This window comes from Saccostrea cucullata, unplaced genomic scaffold (assembly GCF_032062105.1).
Source record: "Saccostrea cucullata isolate Sc308-1 unplaced genomic scaffold, CSIRO_AGI_Scuc_v1 ctg8311, whole genome shotgun sequence".
Classification (NCBI taxonomy): domain Eukaryota; kingdom Metazoa; phylum Mollusca; class Bivalvia; order Ostreida; family Ostreidae; genus Saccostrea; species Saccostrea cuccullata.
In genome coordinates, this window is record NW_026926445.1 from 1 (window position 1) to 27,514 (window position 27,514).

Sequence of the window (27,514 nt, forward strand, 5' to 3'; positions counted from 1 at the left end):
ATTTAAAGTCCTGAGACACTTTGAAAAAAAAATCCAACAAAACCTCTGAAGAAACTCTTCTCTAACCGGACCAGCCTTCAGCTTGAAGTTTGGTTCTGTTCCTCGATGTCTTTTATCATATTTATAGCCTGTAACAAAAGTAGTTTAAAAAAGTTTACTTTAAGAAAAATCTCATGATTTTATACAATGGTATACTAGTAATTTATATCTGATGAATTTAGTATTTTCTTTTAAATTTTAAAATCAGGAAGTAATACCCATTGATAGAAGGTTGCGGCCCCTGCGCTGGCGTCCTGTACAGTGTAGAGATCTAGTAATCCTTTAGGATTTCCTTGGCTCTGTACCAGTTTCTTCTGACTTACAGACTTGCTGTCAAAGTTCTCCACTCGCTTCTTCAACCCCTCTCTTCTCTTACCGATCAAATTCTGAACACCGACCCAGTGCTGGAGCAATAAAACCAACTTATCAGACATGGCACCGTAAGACAACATGAAACACGTTCTTTCCTAGTCACAAAATTTATAAAAAACTGACCCTCATTTCCTTCGTCGACCCCCAGGAGGACATAGGTGGCCACCATGACTCCGTGCACGGCCAGTGGAGGCTTGTTGTAACTACGGAGTTCTGATATTGTCTTGGAATCCATCTCCAGGACGGCCGCCCGGAACCGCAGCAATCTCTTCAGGTGGGCCAGCAGCTTCGCGGCGTTAGATATAAGATCCACGCCTATATCGTTCTCCATCTTGGCATCACTTATATCCATAAGCACCTTTTCCAATCTGTCTAAGTTTCTACGTGCCATGGCTTCCAAAAGTTCTAAAGGGAAGTCAAAATCCGCAAAGGACTTTAATTAAGTAACTTTCACTGGTTAACATAGCAGTGTTCACTGTATGAAAAATCTCCATTATATTTTAATGACATATCTAGAAAAATATTTGACAATAACAATCATGAAATCTAGCCCTTACCATCTCTTTGTTTCAGCATATACAGCTTATATTTAGCCGCCTCCAATTCACCGCGATCTATAGCTCCAGAACTCACAAACATTTCGATGGCGTCTGTTAATTCTTGAGTTGTAACAGTTGTCCTTAAAATTGCAGACAAAAGGTGTTTCCTCGCCTTTTCTTGTGATTTTGACTACACGACATAGTGAAAAAAACAAATAGAAAACGATGTGTTTTGTGAAACACTATGCGACAAGATATGGTGGCAACAAAGTCCCCTTTTTTCAAAAATGTAATATTTTCCATGTGTACATGTCATACAATTTGGAGATATTCTAGGACACAAGGTCATTGACCTTGGTGTCATTAAATGAAGAACTTGTGTTAGTGGAGTATGCACACCAAATATGAAGTATCTATCTGTCATGGTTCAAAAGTTTTTTGTCAAAAGTTATCTATAGTTTGTAAAATCTATTTTTAGCATAAAGGTCACAGTCAAGGTCATTTACTTTGGTGTCATTTGAAAGAGCGTCATTGGTGGAGTATGCATATCAAATATAAAGTCTCCATCTCTCATACACTTCAAAATGTTGTAGCGAAAATTCGAAAAAGCTATTTTTAGCATATTTTTAGCATATAGGTCACAGTCAAGGTCACAAGGTCATTGACCTTGGTGTCATTTGAAAGAACTTTACTGAAGTATGACACATAAGTTCACTAATGTGAATATAAAAACCTTGCTCCAACAGTTTAAAAGTTACCAAGGTTAATGTTTGATAATTTATTTTGCAAAATTAGGTCAAACTCCAAGATCAATAGGTCAAATATGTTGGAGCCCACTTGAAGATCTTCTCAAAAGTAATGCAAGTGTGAAGTAAGAAAGCCCTAGTTGCTCAATTATTCAAAAGAAATACGTAAGGTTAATTTTTTTTTTTTGCAAACAAAGATCTACGCAGACAAACGGACAGACAGAACAAAAACTATATCATTAAACGAAAAAATTGTATATCGTAAATATACCATTTGTGTCTACATATTTCTCGAGATAATTGAAAAAAAATACTATTACTTGTAGTCTGTTTTACGGTTATCGCCTGACGTCACGGCGTCAGGCAGTATAAGGATTGATATTTCCAAGATCCGAAAATGTGCGACCATATCTAAAGAGCTAGATTTTGTGCGAGCTGATTTACATTGGAATTCTTTACCTGCATTTTAAAAGAAACAGTTTTTAGTAAAAAGAAAGATATAACTGATGCAAAATACTGCAGTGTTTACTTCCTTTAATCTTTTTGCATGGAACAGATTATTCCATATGATTTCCCGTTTCAACATGTCCGTGTATCCTTTTTTCTGCATTTCTATACTACTGGATCAGTCCATTTATTCTAACTGAAAGGGGTGAATCCGGCCCTTTTTACGAATGTTATTAGAAGCTATCTTCGCGCCTTTTCCTTGGATTGTTCTATTGTATGAATGGGTGTGCTAACTTCCATGGAATTAAATAAAGTTTGTCCTTTTAACTTCCTTCTAATGCTTCAGATATTCTATCTACAAGTTTTATACCATTCTTTAAAATAACATATCGTATACATCAGTATAAGTATATGAAATGTTTCTAATTTGTTTACCGAAGGTTTATTACATAAATGGACGAGTTCAATAATAAACAACACAGTTCAAAAGGTCTCCAGATGCATGAACATTGTATCGTTGTTCAGATGCACACGATAAATAAAAAAGTGTGAAAATCTTGGATTTTTCTTTCCACAAAAGCCTAACTATTGAATTTACTAATTTTTCTATATCATGTAATTATTGTGGACAAATTTTAAAGAAAAAAAATATTAACAATATATTTGATTTACACTTCACAAAATGTTTTTTTAATTACAATACATCTTTTAAATTTCACTGCCTTCACTGATTACAGATCTTAAGCTTAAATTTAGGTGACTTGCAGCTTCAATTACAAAGTTAAAATATTACAATTTCAGTAGATCCAGGATTTCAATTACACGGTTCTCAAAATATAAAGTTGATTTTTTCAACAGGCTTGGGGTCAATTACTTTGAAATGTAATTAATTACTTTCAAATACATTGATAATTATTGTCAATTACTTGCAATTACAATTGCATTGAAAATGTAATTAATTACATTCAATTACTTTGAAAATGTAATGAAATACATTTCAATTACTTAGAGTTTTATTTTTAAAAAAAAAGTGAAATTTTTTTAAATAAGATTTGCTCTATAACAATTCAATTCAGTGTTTTTGGATGGGGGTTCACACCTTCAAAAAGTTTGAGGTATACATTATTTATTAAACATTATGAGACAATTAATTAGGTCAAACACTTTCCATGCTACACCAGTATGGCGTATGGCGAGATCTTTTTGTTACTTTCTGAAATCCATATTTTTGAAGGCATGAATCTATCATCACAATTCCATTCATTATTTTCTATCTTAAAATGTGAATGCATGTAAATTTAAAGAAATGTAGTTAGTCTAATTACTGTAAAATAAATTAACTATATAAACAATTTTTATTTGCAAGTGGGAATACAGAACTGAATTTATAAAACATGGGAATAAGTATAGGACCCACATGTATAAAACTATGTATCAGTATAAGACACCTTTTTAAATATAAACTTTCATTTTGAAAAAAAGTAATTTCATGTAATTGAAAAGTAATTGAAAATACATGACCTTTTTTGAAATGTATTTAAATACATTCAATTACTTGTAATGCCCCTTTCAAATACAAATTACTTCTAATTTTTGAATTTTGTATAATTACGTAAATATACAATTTGTTTCAGTTACATTTTTAAACCTACAAAGTATAATTGCTCAAAAAAAATAAACTATTACTTAGTCAGGCAAGCTTTTTAAAAAGCTGTTATATAAATATATAAAATTACCTCAATGGAAAACGTCCTTTCCAGCAGATAGTTACAAACATTCACTTCATTCTGACTACCTCGATCTCGACAAAAAATCTGTAAAGCAAATTCACCTTCACACGAAGGTTCTACAGTAATACTAACATCGACACCATTCTTCTTAGCTTTAACATTCTCCACAAAATCAGATTTTGAACGTCCATTTTTTATTAGTTCTGCTCTAGGATCTGTTTCTAGCGGGAAAATAAAAAGAAACCTCACATCACCACTGTCTAATGAATACAGACCTCCTGTGTGCGAAACTGCGGTGATCTTGTATTTTGCTAGCTCCGAGTTTCTTCCCCAGCCTATTTTTGGCACCACTGGTAGCGGCACACTAACGTTCATGCCTATCTCACAGACAATCCTGAAATCACAGATCCATTCTGATGGAAGGCAAATATCGTTGTTACAGCAATAAATCTGGAGTTTATATTCTCCAACACAAAGCGGGGGGAATCGAACCTCAAAGAAAGCCACTTCATTCAAACAATAATGAACGGTGTACCTCTCTAGAGTCGGATATTCATATTCCCCTTCATCCGTAAAATCTCGTAGAAAATAAAGGTTATAAGAAAAACATAATCTATCTCGAGTTTCCAGAGGCATTCGGATTTGAAGAACATACTTTCCATGAATGTGAGCTACACATGAACAATTTGGCTCCACAAGTTTAAGCCCCAAGGCATAAAACGCAGGTTGCAGAAACGGCCGGGATTCGAATTCATCTTTGCTGATTTTCTTTGGTAAAAGTTGCCACCTGTCATCATTCGGAAAACACTTGTCGATAAATACTGATGGTTCGGTGAAGAAATACCAGTCGTTTATAGGCGAATTAACAACGTACGACCTACTCTCTCCATACACGGTATCTTTACGGAATTCCGGACAATCTAATGTTACCCATTCTCCTGACTTGTATCCCCTCGCTGACCTGGACGCCCAGTGACAATGAACAAGGCGCCAGTTTTCCTGCACATACACGGCGTTCCAGGAATTTCCGTGTTTTGTGTGGTCTATAGTCTCTCCAACGTCATACGCTACCCCCTTACTAACGCCTCGAATAACAACGCATGGTATGTTGATATACCTAAAATCATAACACATTTCTTAGAGACATGTTATGTACAACACAACTCCTACGGAAAAGGTTTAGCAAACAATTTATAAATGGTAAGGTCATACAAAATCATTTCATTTTATATCTGTTGATAATTGCTTTATGATTCAGTTCGGGTCCTGATTGGTTTTTGATACGTCACAATCAGCTGATTTACTACCATGTTGGGCCAGTTGTGAATTTACCCTGGACTATAATATCTACCTTCACATCGAGGTCCACAGCTCAGGTGAGTTGTAACTGAGTTACCCCTCACCATTGGAAGTCTTTTCTATCAGTTGTGTATTATATATATGTAGATTATCAGAGGCACCCACATTGGCGTCGCCGGTATACCTCTTCCGATGGCAATGACATTGGCTTTTATATTTGCCATTTTTTTCTTTGTTTTTCGTTTATCTTATCAAAAAAATTCTTGATAAAAATTAATTAAATCGGACTTTCTATCATTTCCTTGACTTTTTTCCATTTTTTCATTTAGATTTGATGGTCGGATTTTCTGATAACGATCATAAACATTTCACTCTCGATTTTCTGTCGGACATTCTGACAGTTAATAAAACACAGTTTTTCTATTTCTATTTTTATTTTTTTTTTGAACAAAACAAAACTGAATCAGAATGGCAAATCAAAACTACTAAACATTTCTTGGGGAATTAAAAACAATCCCAAAAATATAAAAGCAGAGTTAATTGCACTTAGAGAAGAAAAGGGGACACTCTTTTAGAAGATGTAAAAACAATAACATCAAGCAAATAGCTCTTTACTTGATTAAAGAATCTGAGAGAATACACAATAGAAAAAACACAACACCACAAAATTGAAGATGCTTTAAATGAAATTGAAAAATTACAATCAGTATAGCTTGGCTCACAAAAGTCAATGAAAGGAAATTCTACAAAGTTTTCAGTAAAGTTACACCTTCTAGACAACAGCAAATAGAGAGTTAGATACATTAAGATGAACATGAACAACAAATGTACAATCTACAACAAAAATTTAAAACAGAGCTAGCAAACACAAAAGCAAACTACGAAAACACAATTAGTAAAAAAATGATGGCAAAGAACGAAGAACTTGCGACATTAGAACAAAAACTTTACGAACAAGACAGCAGATGGGTAGGTAAGATACAACGTTTAGAAAACAAAATTAAGCAACTTGAAGATGAAAAAATCAGCCAAGAAGTAGACAAGTTAGCACCACAGGGAGTTTACAATGAGCCAAAGGGACTAAGTCCACCAAAAATGTCCACCTTTGATGGAAAATAGCTATGGAGACCCTTCTTTACACAGTTTTCTCACATTGCATCCAGATACAAATGGTCTGATGAACAAAAACTGGACAAACTTATTGAGAGTCTTCGAGACAAGGCCTTGAAATACTCAGTTCAGACCAAGTTCAGATCAAAGAAGCTTCAAGAAACTGAGTGCAAAAATGAATGAGAGATTTGGTAAGAAAGAGCTTTTATATTTAAATGGCATTAAGTCAGATGTTCTGATTTGTGCCATATCCCGGGGCTTATTAAAACGGGGAGGAATGTAGTGATAAAGGCTTTATAAAATAGTTCGGGTTCGGGATTCGTATATTTAATACGTCACAATCAGCTGATTTACTACCATATTGAGCCAGTTGTGAATTTACCCTGGAACTATACAGAGGTCTATCGACACCTGTCCCGTTCGAGGTCCACAGCTCAGGTGGGTTGTAACTGACGTTACCCCTCACCATTGCAAGTCTTTATTATATCAATTGTGTATTATTTATTATGTAGATTATCTTACGCACTTCACAACATATCTCTAATTGCCATATGATTCAGTCTCCTGACTGGTGAACTCCTAATGTTTTGTACTTGATTAATATTACCTGCACATCTTGCAGAACAATGCAGCATAGGACCCCTTTCTCTGCAAAATGAGACAGAGGTAGCCAATGGGAGTTTCTGGTGAAGGAATGTCTGTGACGTCATAAAAAATAGGAAGCCGTTTACTGACTATCCAGCAGTAAATGGCGCGAACACGAGCTATATCAGACTCCAGATTCCCACACAGGTACTGTAGCAGCGAATCAAAACTACTGGTTTCTTCTAATGAAGCCTGAAAACAGCACATTGCTTAATATAATATTTTTTATTGCAGAAACACGACTTATACAATTAGACTTTACATGATTAAAAACTGATTGAATTAAATAATGATTATGAAATGCAAATGTTTCGCTTTCGGAATCAATAAAAGTCTTTTTAAGTAAAGTTAGACCTTATGGACGAGATCATTAATCGTGTCTAGTCCTCCGTCACTGAATGTCGTGGGTTGAAGTAAAGATGGCGGTGTAGGAGCAGGATAGCCCTCCATTACGTCATCACCTTCAGAAAATGATGACAGCGAACCCTGGAAATAAAGAGTATCATCTATGATTACATTTACAATTTTGTAGAATCATCAAAATCTTGTTACATAAATTGCTTCCTCCAAAACCGTAGTTTTCTGGTTGGAAAAGTAAAATTCAGACAGGCAAACGAGAGAGCTACAGATCCAACAATCTAACAAAACGATTAACAGCGCCGCTTCTTTGAGTAGGCTTTGTGTAATGTTTCTTGTATTTCATATATATGCATGCCTTTCTCTTTCAAATAATGGCAATTGTTTACAGACCAATTATTTTAAGGAATTACTGTCTAGTTAGTATAGTATGCCGATAGAATCAAGAAATCATTTCCGCCAACTTTCAAAGAGTTATCACAGAGAAGAAAAATAAGAAATAGAAATATTGATACAATATTTACCTGGCAAGGGCCCAAGAGACATGACAACAACATCATGGATGTTTCAAACTGACTTTCGATGGAGCAGTGTGGGACCCATTTGCTGAATTGTTTGTCTCAACTAGAGAGCTACGGTTCTGCAGCTATCAATTTACCCGAGATTCTTTAGAGGTAACGTATTTGACTGAGATGTTTCTGGAGTTCGATTTGTGTTTAACTGAAATAACTCGGAGTTACATTAAATTTTTGTTTACCTAAGATTCCTGGGAAACTTGCATTTGTGTTTACTTGAGATTTCTGGGAGTGAATCTTATGTTTTAATACCTGAGATTTCTCGGAATGAACCGTGTTTTTATCTAAGACTCCTGGGAGTGAACCTTGTGTTTACCTGAGATTCTTCGAGGTAAACCTTTGAGATAACCTTCTTATTACCTGAGATATCTCGGAGTTCTGTGTAACAGATTCATTTGAAATCCCTTTCTGACCCATTGTTATATGTTGTCTCTTTGCATTCTTCTTGGAAATTTTCCCATGTTTTGTGGCCTTTAAAATAGAAATATCTTGCAACTTAAATCATCCATTTTATGCATTTTATAATCCATATAAAGCAAAATAACCGTACTGAGTAGTTACATGTATGTTACCTTCTGAGCTCTTGTCCTGTTTTCCGCTGACATTAAGCTGTCATTAGATGACTTTCTGACCTGTCTTTTTCTTCTGTATTCCACTGACATTGAACTGCCCCGAGAAGATTTTCTGACGGCGTTTCTTAAGGAGATCTCACCCTCCTCTGTATTTCCAATGTTACTGGACACATTAATTTGATGATCACCGTTGGTCACGTTATTTGGATTATCCTGCCCCACACTGTGGGGATGCCCGGTTTCTCTTGTCCCAGTTTCTGTACGAGATCCGCCTCTCTGTTTCAGTCTCCTGGCTGCGGGTGTAACTAATACCCGGGCAGGCATTCCTGTGTCTACTGATCCTTTTGAGTTTTGTTTTTCTACTGACTTATCAGGCGGTTTTTGTTGTAAACTATGTGATGATGATAATTTAATGTCCATAAACTCGGCGTATAATTTATTTCCCTTTATGTCCACACTCTCGGAAGAGGTTTTCGAGCTTTTGGTGTCGCGAGACGATACTTTTTCAGAGAGAAGTGAACATTTTCGTTGCGCTTTGAAACTATCATCTCCATTAACATGATTTACGGCAATAATGTTTGAGTTTTCGGATACAGGAATTCTCGATCTTTGATTGTTTTCCTTGGTGTTGACCACGCCCCTTTTTGGAATTGACTTATCTTTTTTGTCGGGTTTAATGTCCTGACCCTTCATTAGAGGCTTATCTTTGGCGCCATTTGAAGTCCTCTGTGAGTTTATATACTTTATATTTTTTACAGGGTTTTTGTTCGCTTCATCGTGGGAATGATCCTGAACTTTTACAGTATCACCTAGGCGCTTTGCTTCGTCACCCTCCATTGCATTATCTAGAGTATTCTCTGATTATTTTCTGCTAGATGCCGCTTTTGAGTTTCCTCTCTCAGTGTAATATTTGAGCAGTCTTTCCTTGCAACGTTCCTGATTTGCTCAGCTCTATTTTTAGTCCAGCTCCGATTGAATGACGTTCTTTGTTTTCCTGGAGATGTCCGTTTTTTTCTATTTTTTTTCCGGATCTTTTGAGTTTGACCGACTTCGTTTCTTGATGCTGATGTCTTCCCTTTCAGTCGCTCAGGACTCTGAATGTCGTGCTACTTAAGATGATCTCTTCTTCAGTGGATTTCCTTCGGTGATGGAACGGCATTTACTTTGAAATAGCGTCCCTTTTGAACACTAATGATGTACACATTGAATGATTAATGTAAAAAAAAAAACAAACTTATCTCAATGTACATGATATCTCGATATAAATATGACAGGACTACCCGATTTATAATGTTATCAGTTTATCATACGACCTTCAAATAGGCCTCATTACAAATTATACTATCTACTATGCTATTTTTATTAAATGTTTGTTATAATGAAAAATCAATATCTTTGTAATATTTAAATAATTACATGTACGTTTATTTCAATCGTTTTTAAAGAAATAAATATTAAGTTTGTAGTATCTCTAAACGTGGGTGTTATTAGTAGAGAAGCCGTGTTTATAATAAAACAGAATTTTTATAGCAAAATGAAGAATACAATTTTACATTGACGTTCAATAAATTAAATACTTTTTTTTAAAAAAGCCATGAAATATCGAAATCTTACCTTGTTATCTCTGCACTATCTTGAAGACTGCAATTGTGACGTCATAAAGGACTACATTATCTACTGTTACGTCACAATGTGACAGTAACGCAATCGCGCGTTTTTTGTATCGATGTCGAATGTTGTCTTGATTTGAAGATACATCTGTACAGTGTTTGTTCTTTGCGAGGGAAAGCTCCCCTTATTAAGTTTTGCTTCAGATCAAGCTTCTATATATTGACTTTCCTTCATATTTAAATATGTCGATAAAAAATATCACTTAATAAATTAATAGCTATCTTTTTGTAGGGAGTTCCTCAGATATTTAATTCATCGAAAAGTTCTGTTGACATTAATTATCGAGGCTTGTGCATTTCAAGTACGTTTTTTTTTTAAATATGTAAGTTCTCATGCTTCTAATCTTTGTGATAAGCATTTCAAAATAAATGATTCTCATTTTCAACTCTAAGTTACAGGAATTACATTATCAATTTGTATGGTTTCTAGAGTGTCTAACAGATTGTAATTAGGCCTTAAGTATGTATAATAAAATATCAACTACGAACACGAACATTTTGCACTCATTAACAAGAAACAGCAATTCCTTAATCTTAAACTAATTAAAGATAAAAAAAAAACAAGAGGTCTATGGGCCACAACGCTTGCCAGAGGTACTTGAGGCCTTTATATGTAAAATTAAGATCAAATTTTCTAGATCTGTCCCTTATCATAGGGCTCATTATTTGAATAGATTTAATTTTTTGTCTTGTGATTCTTGAGAAAAACATTTTCAAAATTGATAATTTGAAATTGTTTTCACTTTTTTGTAAATTTGTGAAACACCAAGACATTTTTCTGTCAAATGCTTTAAGGTACTCCGATCCTCAGCCAAAAAGGATAACTCTTTAATTTATAATTTAAAGTCTCAAAAGGCAGCTCAAAATATTAAATTTGCATGCAACAATTTTCATTTTATACCTCTCAATGTGCTTCAATGTTCTTTAAAATTCTCAGAAAGGTCTTTTGACAGTCGAAATTTTTACCCCATAAAAGTTAAATTACATATTCAAAGAAGTTGAGGTTCTTTTAATCTAACCATATATGTCAATATTTATTAACATGATATGTTTTGCAATGATAGGAAACTCTTTAAAAACTATGCATTGTAAAATTATCGACGTACGAGAAATAAAAAAGAAGAAACTAAAGTGCCGTAGATGTAAAAATTGGGCAATTTTTTCAAAAGCCTTGATACATATGATTTTTATTCCTGAAATGTGTTTGTTGATCAAATTTGAATTTGCTTTTTTATTCGTCTTTCCTGAAAATTTACTAGTATTTGAGATTTACCAAGGATCACTTAATTATAAATTGGGATCTGACCTACAGGACTTGGCTCGGTTTATTCTCTACAAATAGCTTGTCGATATCTGTTCCAATTAATGACATTATGCTGAATACATATAACAATTTGCTTTTCCTAAATCTTTATTTCAGAGTAGAGGCAGGAGAAAGCCTTTCAGTGATTTTATGAGTTTGTTATCTCCAAATGTAATAATTGATATTTGTCTTTTCTTCTCATTGTGCATAAAGGTAATGTTTCTGAAATTCCATTCTTTATGTCCAGGCATTTATCCACGGATATAACTTGATAATACATGTCATTAATTAATGTCTGCAAACAATATAGGCCTAAATGAAATCCAAGGGAGTACAGTTACTGAAATATGTAGCCAAAATCAATGTGATCAAATTCTAAAGAATATATACCATTGAAATTCATCGCAGCCCAATGCTGCCAAGAAAACACAGAGAGAGTTATTCTTGTCCTCGGAGAAAGTGTGCTTATACTTAGGTTCGTTCCGCCTGACTGACAACCGTACATTGGATTGTTTATACGAATTGATACCTCTTTAGTTTTTATCAAGAATGGGCATGCATAAAGGATGGATAATTGAAGGAAAAATACACAAGTGATAAAAAAATTAAAATAGTCTTTGAAAAGGCGAAATCTAAAACTTGAGAAGTGTGGTACCAGGTGGATTCGAACCCCTGACTTTAAAAAGAAAGTTTCCACTGCTTAACAATCAGCGAATTATCAACTGAGCTAGGGTCACTATAAGAATGAAAGGCATAAATTTACAGCAGATTATGAAAACGGGTTTCCTTATTTTTTGTAGTTTTTTGTGAATTTCGACCCTGGGACAGGGGTGCCCCCAAAAAAATCTTATCTCAAATTATTTCTTACATCCTAACCTATCAAAATATCACAATTTTATTCAGGGGCAGGCCAGCCCTGAAAGACTCCTAAGCCAAAATTTATGCAAAAATCAGCGCTTTATCGCATTTATCACCATATTTTTTGATAAATGCATTTAATACCAGTGCAAGGGCGATAACTCGTGCGTTCTAATTGTAGTAGTTAAACATTATCGGGACTATGGGTTTAAAATAGATGACGTAATATTATCAAGCACCTTATGACGCTGATTGTCATAATCTACCGAAAAAGCTAGAAGGGTAGACATGTTGCAAAATTTCACCCACCCACCCTTCCCTAAAATTTGTGTACATGATTTTGCTGTTTTCTCTTCTGTAATTTCAGTGACAGAAGCATATTCCTAAATGGAAAGCGTTGTGTATGTGGAATACCCAAGCGGTTGGAATCAGAATCAAAGGAAGGATGTGGTCACAATGTATATGGTGGGACCGTTTGGTGTTTGGTGTTTTCTGTTGTAACAAATGATTCAATACTCAGTTTTATTGGACATTTCTAAGGTGTGATTTATAATCAGTAAGTCAGTGTCGTTGGTGATCATTGATGGTTATGTGTTATGTACAGTGTTATTGTTTTTTTTTTAAGTATCGTAAGCAACATAGCTTGTATACATATTATTTTGGGATTATGGTAACGTTCTTTAAGTCACAATCTGGGATGGGGGCGGCGGAGTTCGGGGATTACCACGAATGATGATTTCTACCATGTCTGGCTCAAAACTCTGGGTAATCTATCCTCAGTACTGGGGAAGATTTGGGGGTTACCTCAGCGGCACCTGAGGGACCGGCTTGATCCTTGTGGTACAAAGGGCAGGTTTTGGGGGTCTAAGGTACCCACCCAGATAGCAGGATGTTATTGGACCTTTGTTGGGCCAACAATGCTCCTTATGTTGGGCCACCGTATGCATTCAACACTGGGCCATCGGTAATTTGCTCATCGGCCCTTAATCAAACCAACATGTTGGCTAATTGTTAGACCAATGTAACAGTTAATATTAGACCACTGTTGGGCCAATGTATTCTTTCAATATTGGGCAAACGTCATTTTTGTACAGTTGGGCCATTGTAAGCAATTAATGTTGGGCCAACGGTAATTTGCTCATCGGCCCTTAATCAAACCAACTTTTTGGCTTATTGTTGGGCCAATGTAACAGTTAATATTGGACCACTGTTGGGCCAATGTATTCTTTCAATATTGGGCAAACGTCGTTTTCGTATAGTCGGGCCATTGTAAGCAATTAATGTTGGGCCAACGGTAATTTGCTAATCGGCCCTTAATCAGACCAACTTGTTGGCTTATTGTTGGACCAACGAACTCAATATTATTTAGCCATTGTTGGGCCACTTATTCTTTCAATATAAGGCAAACACCATTTTTGGGCTAACGTTTGTTTGAATCTTATTGGCTCGCCATCAGGACAACTCATTTGCTCCTCATGGTTGGCCATTTGTCCTCAAAATTGAATAACAAACTATATATAATAATTGGTTATGCTAGTTTTGTAGTACAGTTTAATGGTAAAAGCCCTTTAATACTATATTAGTATATGCTAGATTAATAGTTAATTACATATTCACAATATCTCTTAGAATTACTATCAACAAGTATTGCATTGTTAGTAGCTTTACATTAATTAAAAAAAAACTGAGGAAAAAGACAGAATATAAAATCAAATCATAAGTAAACATACTAGTATTTTATTGCTCAGTGCATGGAGAAAACATTAATAAAGAACAAAAAGTTGATGCTCTCTTGAAGCGATACATGTATAGGGTAACATCACTGTATACTCCCTCTCTGATGTAAATTTATGCACAAGTTCAGAAAATTGCTGGTATCAATAAGCACGTCTAAAAAATAAAGAAAGCCCTCCTGTTCTTAAAATAATACCAAAATGAATCCCGCCATTTTGTTTACTTACACAAAAAAATGTTTCTGGCATCTGCATCATGTTTGTTACCGACAAACAGACACAGAAAAGAGTAGAACTACCGGTATGTCACAGTTTATAACAGAAAAAAGTTAGGCACTGCCACTTTCCATCTGATCCCTCTCCTAAGTCTCCTCTTCTCTCTACCGAGTCTCCTCCTCCCCCTTCTTTTCTTCTCTGTCCGTTTCTTCCTCCCCCGTCTCTGTCCTTGGCATACTTTAGCCTTTCTTTGATTGTGTTCTCAATGCCTTTTTAGAATCTCCAGTAGCACTAAAATTGTAGTATTTGGTACTTTTCTCAGTAAAGAGTAAACATACGATTAAATTTACAAGTATATCACTATATGTTTAAGTTGTCAATTGAGGAATAAACGTCTTTTTGTTTCATGGTGTGATTAAACGATTAGCTTGCGTAATGAAGGTATTTATGCATAAAATTTCTACGCTTGATCATCATCATCACACCAGTTTTGATTCAATGTTGCCCCATATAAATCATTATTCAAAGAAAAATATATGTATAGAAAAATTTGTCGGTACACTGAACAAATTTTAAATGAAAGAACCCAATTTATGTTTTAGTACTGAATAAATTTTGTTTTAACTTCAACATGTTCAACATGTTTGATCATGTGCTCGACGCTTAGTGTATATAAGTAAAATGAGTGGTAGACTTCGTAAATTTATTCTACTAGACACAAATTTCAATCTAAATAAGGGGCAAATTATTTATTGCTCAACTGTATCAAAACGCATTTGTTATTTTATACTTTCATTTATTTTTCTTGTATAGAAACAATAAATTTAATAATTGATAATTTATTTTGTTTTGATAAATTATAAGAATTTTAACAAGCCATGAAAATTTATTCTAACTAACTTGTATTTTCAAGTAGGATTGGTGGTAGATTTATTTCTAATTGTAGAGACTATCGGATTTGTTAATATACAGATTTGTGACAATTAAATGTTTATACACATTGGCCCAATGTTGATCCAATATATCGGGCCAACATTGGGCCAATCAGCAAACTTACATTGGGCCAACGTCATTTGCCAACATCGGCCCAATGTTCTTGTTAACGTTGGGCCAATATTGGCCCAATGTCGCTTGGACAATGTTGTCGCAACGTTGGGCGAATAAATGACACTCTACATTGGACCAACGTTGGCCCAATATATCGGGCCAACATTAGGCCGATGAGCAAACATACACTGGGCCAATGTCATTTGCCAACATTGGCCCATTGTAACCGATGACATTGACCCAACGTTGGCCCAATGTTAGCATGATATCTGGGATAGTGTTGACCCAACAGCACTTGGCCTCTGCACTTCCCCGTGTCTGATTTACACAGATTTGTACACGATATCGTTTAAACTATAAACGTAAATTAAGCTGTGTCGAAGCAAACATATTATAAATACTTACAAAGTGGATGCAGATATGCAAGATATCAGTCACATTACGCTCGTGTCAGATTAAAAATGGCGCGGATATTACAAGTAGCCCGGATGTTCTCTACCCATGATGCTCAACCAGATTCAAGGTATATTGGGCCAACTTGGGGCCGATGCCAATCCCCCAACAAAGATTTTCTATCACGTTAATAGTTTTATGATATAACGCCAACAGTTAGCCCAACCTTGACCCCATTATACATAACCAACTTTCATCATTCCATGTTGGACCATCGTTGGCCCAGTAAAGGTAACCCAACAGCGATAATACAACCGTAATGTAAGATTGGACCAACGATGTTCTGCTATCTGGGATTCACATTCTGTTCCTGTGAACTTTTAACTAACATTTATTCAGTATTCTCTAAATTCTCATGAATATGTAACGCTCATGAAAAAAATCACAATTTTAAGCGTTTTATTACATATAAATAAGCATGTGTAACAGGAAAGGAGAAAATGCATGGCTGGACCGGGAATCGAACCCGGGACCCCTGTATCTCTAGTCAGGTGCTCTACCAACTGAGCTATCCAGGCCGATATCCACGGCCCAAACCATTACATTCCTCCCTCCTTAAATTGTCTTCGCCCTCGAAGACACAACCCAAGTTCTTATTGCCCCTGGCAGGACTTTCACCTGCAATTCCAGGGGTGGTCAACGGCACCAAATCTGTAACAGGAAAGGAGAAAATGCATGGCTGGACCGGGAATCGAACCCGGGACCCCTGTATCTCTAGTCAGGTGCTCTACCAACTGAGCTATCCAGGCCGATATCCACGGCCCAAACCATTACACATGTACACATTTCAAAAAAATAGAATAAAACACTCTTTGGTGCAGTGATCACTTAAGTTCAAAGTTAAAATGTTGAATATATCATATCTAAACAAAAGCAATAATCCAATGAAAAGCATGGACATAGAATGTCCTCTTAATTATTTCAAAATGTGCATCTAAATTAATATTCGGAACCAAAGTTGTCCCAACGTAAAGCTCAGCAGCTAATTATAAAACTGACACCATCATTTAGTTGGCAGTATAATAATTGGACCAACGTTGGCCCAATATAAATATCCCATCTTTGAAACACCTAAACAAAATAACACTCTTGCTAACATCGGGCCAACATACTACTACCAACTTGATAAGACACTTTCTGTAAGGGTGTATTACAAACACTGGGCCAACGTTGGTCCAACATACTACTACCAACTTGATAACACACTTTCTGTAAGGGTGTAATACAAACATTGGGCCAAAGTTGGCCTAACATACTCGTAACTACCAATTTGAAAAGACACTTTCTTTAAGGGTGTATTACAAACATCGGGCCAACGTTGGGCCAACATACTTCTACCAACTTGATAAGACACTTTCTGTAAGGGTGTATTACACACATTGGGCCAACGTTTGTCCAACATACTACTACCAACTTGATAAGACACTCTCTGTAAGGGTGTAATACAAACATTGGGCCAACGTTGGCCCAACATACTACTGCCAATTTGAAAAGACAATTTCTTTAAGGGTGTATTACAAACATCGGGCCAACGTTGGGCCAACATACTACTACCAATTTGAAAAGATACTTTCTTTAAGGGTGTATTATAAACATTGGACCAACGTTGGGCCAACATTAGTATTCTTCCTTCCTTGGAATGTAAAGTGAATGGAAGTTGCTTACGTTGGACCAACGTTGGGCCAATATAGGAATTCTGTCATAGTCAAGAAGGTTGACATGGTAACATTGGTCCAACGTTGGCCCAACGTTGTTCCCCCAACGCCAACCATACAACCTTTTACAAATGTTGGCCCAACATAGTCATGCTATCTGGGCAGCTACCCCTGGGCGTGTTATCCCCATGTTTTTGTTGGATTCCAGGGGAGACAGGTATAGAGTGAGGACCTGGGTCAGAACTTGAATTCATTCCATGTGGCATTCACTCTTGTGGGTTCCAAGAGGTCTGTTCCCACCACAGTCACCTGTGGGTGCGCTATCGCGCCAGGTCAGTCGGCAGGTAGTGAGTCCCTGGATTCCACCGGGGTATTTACATCTATGTATAAATAGATTGTGACAAATACTTGCCACAAAATGTAATCATTGTTTTACAATAAATGTGATTAAAATTAATATTTGTTTCTATTCATTGCATCTGGGATTAAACGGACAAAATGGAATGCTGCTTCGGCCAACTTCGGAGGTTTATTGTAAAGTTGTAAATTATAAAACTTTTAGGCATAAAATACAAAAATTTAGACATATACACGATAGAAAACAGCAAATAAAGATTAATTTTTGAATGTCACTTTTTCTGGGAAATGGTTTTCTCCTATAGGTCAAACATGAATTTTTAAGAATTATCGTGGTTAAAAACAAAATATTTTGAGAATTCAGAGACATTCTTGTGAGCATTTTCAGTTAGTCAATGACTGGTTTTTAGAACCTGAGGATTGGAATACCTTAAGGTATGCGTGGTTTTTAATATGGCAACAAGAAAATTGAACAGTGACATGGTTTTTAAATCAGAGTTCAATAACAGCTAGCATAGGTTTTTTGAGAACTAATAAAAAAAAATAACATGACGTAAGTTGTAGGATTGCAAGAAGTGTGTGTGATGCTTTGATAAAAAAATAAATAAATAAAACATCGTTGGCAGACTTTAGAGAATGTTGAATGCTAGGGAAATTTTAAATGTTAAAACCGTTCAGGCCTGTAGGTTTCTCACTAGAATATTTTATTAGAATAATTTATAGATTTTGCAAATATGACTTATTTTAATGTCGAACATGTCAAGTCTCAAGAACGATCAAATTTTTAAGGAAGGTGGAAATCTATGATATTTTACAGAAAACGGTTTTGTTGGTAAAACTAAAAGGTATTTGGGGAAATTAAGGCCGATGAGAAGTCATGCATACACAGTTTATTGATATCCCCACCTCATTTTGTTTGGCGTGTGCCGTATGTGTGTACCTGGTAATTTGATATTTAACCGGCAATAAATATTTTATTTTTTAAAACAAGAATATTCTTTAGATATAATAAAGAATATGGAAAGAACAAAATCTATTCGTATTGGCATTAACATAATAAAAAGAGGGTACCAAGAGTCTATGTTGTGTTGATACTTATAACTTAATATGTATAAAAAATAAAATCCGCCCATCCGCCCCAATTTTTTTAGCAAATTAGGATGAGAATCTAAAGATTAATTTTATCTGGCCTTATGGATGGACCATTGCAGAGATTTTTCCGAAAATTTAAATTTAAGTTACAGCTGCACCATTATTCAATGATAGAATAGTGAGATGCAGAGGTAAAAATACAAATCTGCAGTGTATTGATATTTGCAAATGTAAAATCCTTACCAAAGCAGAGTATAGAAACAATCGACAAATAAATCAGAGAAAATTCGAATTAAGTGTAGAAACGACTAAATTTTCTGAATTAAACTAAAAATGTAAGCATTCTATTATCATTTTAAAAGCTTTATTACACTCAGTGAGAGATATTCACACATAACCTCTCCATTTTGAACAATACTATCAGAAAATTAGAAAAATTGGATGTCCGCCATTTTGAATCGCCATTTTGACATCTTTAACACCATTTTCATGGAGGCCAACATATTTTCAGCATACTCGAAATAGGTTGAAAAAGTATGCTGGACCAAATAATAATTATTTGCCGTAAGAAGTTATTTCTAGCCTACTTTTTAAAAATCAGGACAAGACTAGCTTGATTGAAACGCCATCACTAATCGATTGAGGGCTCATTAGACCTTTACTCACTCCTCGGGGTCATTGAGCAGAAGTGGGTCTATTTTCATTATACTGCACTTGCAGTAGTAACATGGTTTATACGGTCTCTTTTGAAGCACCATTTTCCACGTCCCACGCGGGATTCAAACTCAACTCCTAGCAAACACTTTTACCACTGTGCCAGGCGGGCGATCAAAATTTTTTTTCAACCATGTTAAGTTTCAAATTATTAATGTACGAGGAAATGAAAAATTAGGGTCAATAACTATGCTTAAGCGGAAAAGTAGAGATTTTTATTCTATACACTTAACAAAATTTCTAAGTGTTCACTTTAATAAATGTATTTAAATTTAAAAACTACTTTATAGAATGGTATGATATTTTCAAATTAATACAACAAATGAGTCTTGTCAACAAATGTACAAATGAAAGAAAATAAAATATCACCGATACTTAAAAACAATGAATCTGTACTTTGCGGTACGTATTGTGTGTAATTACCATTTTTTTTGTGATCTTTATCAAATTTAAAAAAAAAACTGGTTTTACTAAAAATCAATGACATCTGGACCATCCTTGCACCACATTTTACTCACTTTCATTCAGTGTTTAACTGTCACTGATATTGTTTTTAAATTAAAAAAAAATTATTGATATAACACTTTCACGTGTACAAGTATTATAATTTTCATCTTATGGTACACTATTACATCGGATCTACATACAATACATAGTTATACTTATAGAATGTGAAAGTGACTCCACGAAAATTAGTGACTTCACAGTACTGTATAGAGGATTTATTTCACTGGTTGTTATTTTCACGTTTTTCTCTTCTTTGACACAATCACGGTTTCTTGAATTCGCGGAATTGGTATATAATAAAAGTTTCCCCCCTTATCTATACCTATTGAAAACTTATTCACTGTTTTTTTTAATTCATGGATTCATTTTCAAATACCGTGAATATAGCGAATATTTACACCGCGAGTTATTTTCCAACTGTATAGTATTTAATTTTCAATGTGGTACGTGTCATTTACCTCAGGGAAAAATGTACTAAGACAACATTGTATCAGTGAATAGATATCACTGTTGTTTACTTCCATGATGTACACATTACATTTAAATAACATGTTCAATTAATTTTTCTTGGCATTTTAAAATCTTAAGAATACTTGAATTAATTACAAATTGGGTAATATACTGTAAATTTCTATTTGTTATAATTCAGATCTAAGGGCAGATCACTCTACATGTGAAACTGCAGGGAAAACCCATAGAATCAGATCCTCAATTTTGTGGTGTCACTTTTACAAAGTGGTATACCTGTATGACTTAATTACGTTAAGCAACAACTTCTAATGTTTAGAAACATCTGCATTTCAACTGAGGGAGAATATCAATAAGATGGCTGTTTCCGTTGTGTCTTCATTTGGCGGGTTTCAGTTATTTTTATTTTGCAAGCCTTTTGCAGGGTTAGAGCTTAAAGCTTTTTCGTGAATTCAGTGTTTTTAAATCTAAAATTTCCCCAGGTTTGGCTATTCTTATCTTGACGACTTTTAAAATAGGTTTTCCGCTGATTTGATTAGTTGACAGGAAATGATTATTTTGAAGAATCGTGATTGATAAGCTCCAAATTTCATATAATGTCCCTTTGGACTTTTGAGTTTGAGTATGCTGTTCACCATCTGCATAATGAATAGCTCACAAATCTGTATTTTTGTAAGTTTCTTGAGATCAATCAGATTTTTCTTTTTTTTTTTTCATTTCATCTATTTTTTTTTTTTTTATAAAGAAGGCTTATCACAGGTTTCAGATTTGTTGTCTTAAGGACCTATTACAGATCTCAGTGGTTAATCAAGGTTTTCTGCAGGTATCAGTTATATTAATCTGAATGCTTTTCCAGGTGTCAGCTACTTTAATCTGAGGGATTTCTGCATGTATCAGCTACTTTGTCCCAGAAAACGATGTTCCCCTGAGGATCGTCGGGGTACTCGATATAGGAATGACTTTCTACCAAGGCCAGCATTGATAAAGGCAACATCTTAGCAGTCACGTGTCGATACATAACCATGAACAGTACGTGCTTTCCATTCCGGGTATAAATACTCTCCATCCTTGCCATATTGAATTCATACATACACCAGTAAGAGTTCAGGAAGTGATTGGACAGAATTATGATTGTTTTACGACTCTTGGTGATGGCTTCTGTAATGTTAGCTGCGATCTCTGTACCGGGCCGGAAGTCCCTCTTGCTGAGGCACAGGCGCAGTCCTCTTGATTCCTCTAGCTGGGAAATCGACTCGTGTACCGCGAAGTCACTGTCTTCATCGGCATATGATATAAAGGCATCAAACGTAAACGTATCCCGATATATAGGTCTGACTAATCGGTATTTGTTTTTAGTCATATAAAACAAGTACCGCAGTTTCCATCGGTACCGGTAAATTAAACCGGTAACAATGATTATCACAAAGAACACTATGACAGAAGTTATTATGAATATTAACACTTGATAATTTTTACACTGAATTTCAAGCAATCGTAAAACTGTTTCTATGTCTTGGAAACCAAAGCTTGTTCCATTGTCTAACTTACATTTCATCTGATGAAAGTCCGAGATATGCTTGCGATTTTTGGAAGACCACTGTAAAAAATGTCGAGAATCGCATGAACAAGCAAAAGGATTGTCTGCCAGAAAAATTTTAAAATGTGTATTCTTTTTCAACATTTCTGCAATAGAGACTGTGGCGTCCTGACTGAGTTGCCTTATCTTATTGACTGAAATATCAATCATGAGCAAGTTCCGCATGTTACTCATCTTCACATTCCATTCTGTCAGGAAATTAGAACTTAAATTCAGCTTTTGAAGCTTTCCTAGATTTTTGAATAACATTTCAGGTAGCCGTTGTATTCTGTTGTCCGATAAGTCTAGCTCTTGAAGATTGACCTGATTCTTAAAGGTTCCTCCGTCCAAATCGTCTTTCAAACTGAAACCTAACAGGTTCTTGTTAAGCTTTAAGACTTGCAGTGCTGTCGTTAAATAAAAAAAAAAACAGTTGAAAGCGAGGAACAAAGACAATCTGACAAGTCCAAATATTTCAGTTTATTAAATCCTATAATAGGCCCCGTGAAGCTGGTAATTACGTTCTGTGAAAGGTCAACATGGGATAACTGATTGGACGGGTTAACAAGAATCCTAAACAGTTCCAGACGTATGCCACATGTTCTCAGTATGAGCGTTCTTAAATTTCTTGGCAGAGTTTCGGTGATACTAGTATTGTATCTCATTTGAAATGGTTCTGTGTTGAATTTGTTGGAATGACTCTCTATTGTGTTATTGGAAGGTCGTATAGGGTTTTGACAAGTGAAAGCGTCTATAAGGTCGCTGATGGGCGTGGACCCCATCTGGAGGGACAAGTCAAGCGATTCCATCCCTGTCAAGAACACGACATCCATCAAGTAAGTACCAGGTGACATTTTATTTCGGACGAGCGACACTATTCTGAGAGTGTGAGGAAAATAGCGGATAGCATATCTTTCTACAAGAGCTAGTCTGTTGTTCTCTAGGTAAAGTTCTTCAAGAGATGTGTTCCGAAAGTGCATGACGTCACGAATTTGTATCACAGTACCTAATCCATACGTGCAGTGGATTTTATTAGCTTTGAAAACCTTTATTTTGGAAAACTGTAAATCGCTTGTTATATTTGCAAAACTTGCAAATGTAAGTCTTTCATTGTATGAAATATCAAGGACCGTTATATTTCGTTGTTTTTTCAGGGCACCTGCTGAGAATCCTTTTATCTGACAACAAGACAAATCCAGCATCTCCAAGTGAGGCAGATTTTCCAAGAACTTCTCTCCAATTTCTTCTATCGAGCAAAACCCGGAGCAGCCTGATACATCCAGGACAGTCAATGACCTTAAAGAGCGAAACTGTCGACCAAATTGTGTCGATGATATGACGTCAATCCGGAGAGTCTCTAATAAGGACAGATGGACCCACATGTTATATGGAAATGTGCTAGGTGCTTTGACTATAGTCTTCTTAATGTTTATTGAACGTAAAGCTTTTATGTCTCGGAAGACTTCCGGTCTGAGTACGCTGTCGTCCAATTGAAGTTGATTTCCTTCTAAATTTAGAGTTCTCAGGCGTGTTAAATTTGCGAACACGTCATGAGTAAAGTTTTGAAGCTGGTTATAAGACATATCCAAATTCACAAGTGTGGGACTGAACGGATGCATGATGTGACTTATTCTATTATGTCCTATATTGAGAGTGTCGACATCTGGTCGCGTTCGCGGTACCTCTGTGATTGCTAGATTCGAACAGTCTGCTATATAGTTTTTGTTATCTTTTGGGATACAGCGACAATTAGGATTACTTGTGCAATGATTCCAACTTTCTATTCCCAAAACAGCCACGAAGACACAAAAGAAAGTCAAAAATGTCTGAAAAGTAAAAGTTATATCACAATATGATTTTGTGATTTTTTCTTTATATCTAATCAATGAGCAACTGAAATATAATAAATTTAAAATAAGAATAAGGAAATAACCGCCATTTTTTTCTTCTGAAAATTGCATTATTTTCTACAGTTCCAGTCTTTAACAAGACGCACTGTCAGCACTGCCCTTGCTAAATGATACCCCCACCCCATATATGATAATAATGGCATAGTCCATGTTTTGCTCAGGGAGACCTGAAATAAGTGTCAGATCAAATGTGAAACAAGAGACGCACAATGGCATCATGTAATGATGAATCTGTGATAGTATCACTAGAAATCATAATGTAGTATGAGATGAGTTGCGGATAAGAAAAGTACACTTCGGTGTTATAGGAATAATGATAGTTTCCACCTTTTGCTACGACAAACCAAACATATGTGTCCGATCAAAAAATGAAATAGGAAATGCATAATAACACTATTTTTTGGTCTGTGAAAGTCTCATTAAATTTCATCAGTGGCTTAAGAGGATGAGATGGGTCCCCCAAATCGTTAAAGACAGTCAGAGATACAGCCATTTCGATCAACTTTCTAACCAGGGGTTTAATGATTCGTTCATTGTTGCATCTTCATAAATACTGAGAAGAAGAAATAGAATTATGACCCAACTTTGTTGGGAGAGGTATATGATAATACAGACATGCCAACTAGTCTATATCCGGTTTTCATTCCTTACTGAGTAAGCTGGCGAAACATTCTAGTAAGTACCAATAGTAATAGAAAGATGCGTAAATTATACTGTAAAATACAATAATATTAAATAAAACTTACACAGTTATAACTTCCCATTTTTCTGGCTAGATATAGATTGAAAATAAATGACTCTTCTACTTTTTAATATACTTGAAGCCCTTCACTTGACAGGATATCATGATATCATACTTCTGTCTATCAATAATTCTTTAACTTCCTTAATGGTAATAATAATAACACTTGTTATCATAATACAATGGGTTTAAAAAAATATATTTGAAACAAGTGCATGTGCAGAGAAACCTTATTTTAAAATGAATAAAAAAAGAAAAATCAATCTCAAAAGACGGGAAATAAATGTTACGTTTCCACATTTTATTTTAGGACATTAATCAAACTAAAGAGATTGTATTCTAGAATTTGTATTAAAAGCGGCCACCATCAAATTATGTCGGCGAAACGACGAAGGAACGAATTCACAAATTACCGTTTATTCATTGCGTCATGGGTGTCGGGGAAAATGGCTGTAATTTTTTAAAAGAAGTAAACTCCCGAAGTTATGACATGGTTTTCTTTGGAATGTTAAGACTTGGATGAAACATATAGATATAACAAACAGTATTCAAGATAAAAAAATGTATAAGAACAATGCAAAATAGGAGCAGTCAGCAAACAAATTTATTTCTCTTCAATAGAACCGGAGTAAAGAGAAAAATTAAGGAAAAATCAAAAGGCGGAAAATTTATCAAGGAAATTTAAAAGGCAGATTTTTTTTCATTTTGTCAACAAACAGTTAGACAGAAATACATGTATTATTTGATTCTGGCTTGTTCAATTAGCGCCCATCTAGAGAATTTTTCACTAACTTATCATTACTTACCGATGGAGGACGCAAATTTTAGATCTATACTCGACTTTCAAGGTTATTCAGCAGAGAGGGATCGTTTTTGTACCAGCATTTATTACTGTGACACTGAACGTCAGTGTATACGGTCTCATCCGAAAGACCTGTCTCCACTTGGGATTCAAAATCAACTTCTAGGAAACACTCTTATCACTGTGCTAGGGGGAGGGGGCAAATAATTTGCAACCATGTGCAATTTCAAATTAATATTTAACTAGGAAATAACTTCGAATTTTACTTACCGCATTAAAAAGGTACGTGACGCAGTTTAATTTTTAAAGTGAAATACATTTTATTTTGATATGCGCCGTCCATTCCCTTTCTGAGTTTTCCATGGCGACAGTGTCAACGCTGTACTCACTGTCCCATTCATGGGTATTCACTGTATTAACTGAACGCTTCGAATTTTTAAATTCATGTGGTTCCCGTGGCATTGTGTTTCGACACATTTTAGAAAAAAATGATTGTTCTTTTTAAGCATTGAATTCATCTTTTGGGATATCTTCGGTCCTATAACACACCTGGCCGTGCCGACAAATTGAATACCGCGCGTTATTGAAATTGAATTCAATGCTTATATTTACATTCTTTAATTTTCCTTAATATTCTTTAATTCGACAAATTTCCACGGTTTTCTCAAGGGTGAGATCCGGAGTTCTTAATAGTCGACTCTTTACGCTGTCACTTTTAATGCCCTGTATGGTTCTATCTCGATTTAACGAATCCTTGATCCCGCCAAATTCTCATGACTGGCCTTGTTTTTTTTAGATCCGTAACGTAACTGTCAATAGGTTCTATTGGTCTTTGACTTCTTGAGTTGAAAATGTGCAGTTCAAATATTATATTTTTTCTTGGGTTGCAGTAATCCTTGAATTTATCCAGGACAGACGTAAGTTTGTCCCTGGCTTCCTCAAATTCAAAAGTGTTATATATCTCCACAGCATCTGATGAAGCAAAATATTTGTTTTTAATTTGTCTTCTTTGTCGTCCATTCCACTCGCTGTTAGATAAATTTGAAATAATTGTTCAAATTTCTTTTAAGTTCCCTTCTAATGAGATAATTGGTGGCGGGTTAAGTTTGTCCATTCTGACACCATGTAATGATACCACATGAGACTCTGACTTTCAACTAACTTTATTGATAATAAGCATTTCTATATAACAGCATTAAAATTGCAATCTCAGCATATAGAATTAAAACACGTGCAAAATACAGGAAACATATATCAAAGGGAAAGGGAAAGGCTCAGTGTTTCAGAGTTTGTTGATAACCAAATTTAATTGAGGTAACTTTACTACAATTATAAATGTCAAATCTAATAAAGATAAACATTTCAATATCATTACAGACTTGTCCCACTTTATAATGTATAAATGATACGCAGCTCTGGAATAGGAATAAGACGGATATGGACGACAATTTTCAATATCCATTTGATATATATATATATATTTACATTTCAGATGTTTTCCTTTATACAATGACCTTCAGTATCAAGGTCATGACACACATTAATGTACAAAAATTTAATTCTTTACTATGTATATATATAGGACACTGGGTAAAGGTCATAGATGTGTTTTTGGCATAAATTTGACGTAATCTCTGTGTGACGTCATAAAAAGGCATAACATAGTGGATTTCATACAATCCGTGTGGGTTGTGAAAACTCATTTCGCATGTTAATAGTAACATATCAGGCAAATTTAAAGTATGAATAAGTCACAAATATGAATATAAGTAATAAGTTTATCATTTTTGAGTTTTATTGAGATGTAAAACGGGTTGGCACATGATCAAATCTTCCATAAAGCCCTTCGGGCTTTATGGGATTTGATCACGTGACCAACCCGTTTTACATCTCAGTAAAACTCAAAAAATGATACCTTATTTCTTAAATATATTCTTTATTTAAAGCAACACATTTTTTTGAAGAAGGTATGTAGGAAAT

General features: G+C 35.1%; 2 protein-coding genes across 2 annotated transcripts; both read right to left on the bottom strand.

Moving 5' to 3' along the window:
• Positions 1-66: 66 nt before the first annotated feature.
• On the bottom strand, positions 67-10,126 carry LOC134271717 (lim and transglutaminase domain protein ltd-1-like; the record flags this gene model as incomplete). Its single annotated transcript, XM_062753925.1, has 9 exons — positions 10,046-10,126; positions 8,432-9,593; positions 8,220-8,330; positions 7,282-7,413; positions 6,890-7,119; positions 3,880-4,990; positions 969-1,140; positions 535-816; positions 67-128 (listed from the first exon to the last, which is right to left on the bottom strand). Coding segments are annotated over exons 2-9 (2,937 nt in total), but the record flags the coding sequence as incomplete, so codon positions are not given.
• Positions 10,127-21,372: 11,246 nt separating this feature from the next.
• Positions 21,373-24,759, bottom strand: LOC134271715 (toll-like receptor 4). The gene is made up of 3 exons (XM_062753924.1): positions 24,737-24,759; positions 22,512-23,906; positions 21,373-22,101 (listed from the first exon to the last, which is right to left on the bottom strand). The coding sequence occupies exons 1-3, from the start codon at positions 24,752-24,754 to the stop codon at positions 21,373-21,375; spliced, it is 2,142 nt and encodes a 713-aa protein (XP_062609908.1). The 5' UTR covers positions 24,755-24,759.
• Positions 24,760-27,514: the final 2,755 nt, after the last annotated feature.

What these genes read in the sequence shown, in the direction of transcription:
- LOC134271715 (XM_062753924.1), bottom strand. An exon ending in TTTGTTCCTCGCTTTCAACT is followed by an intron (nt 22,102 to 22,511) that starts GTTTTTTTTTTT and finishes CATTTTTTACAG; the next exon opens with TGGTCTTCCAAAAATCGCAA.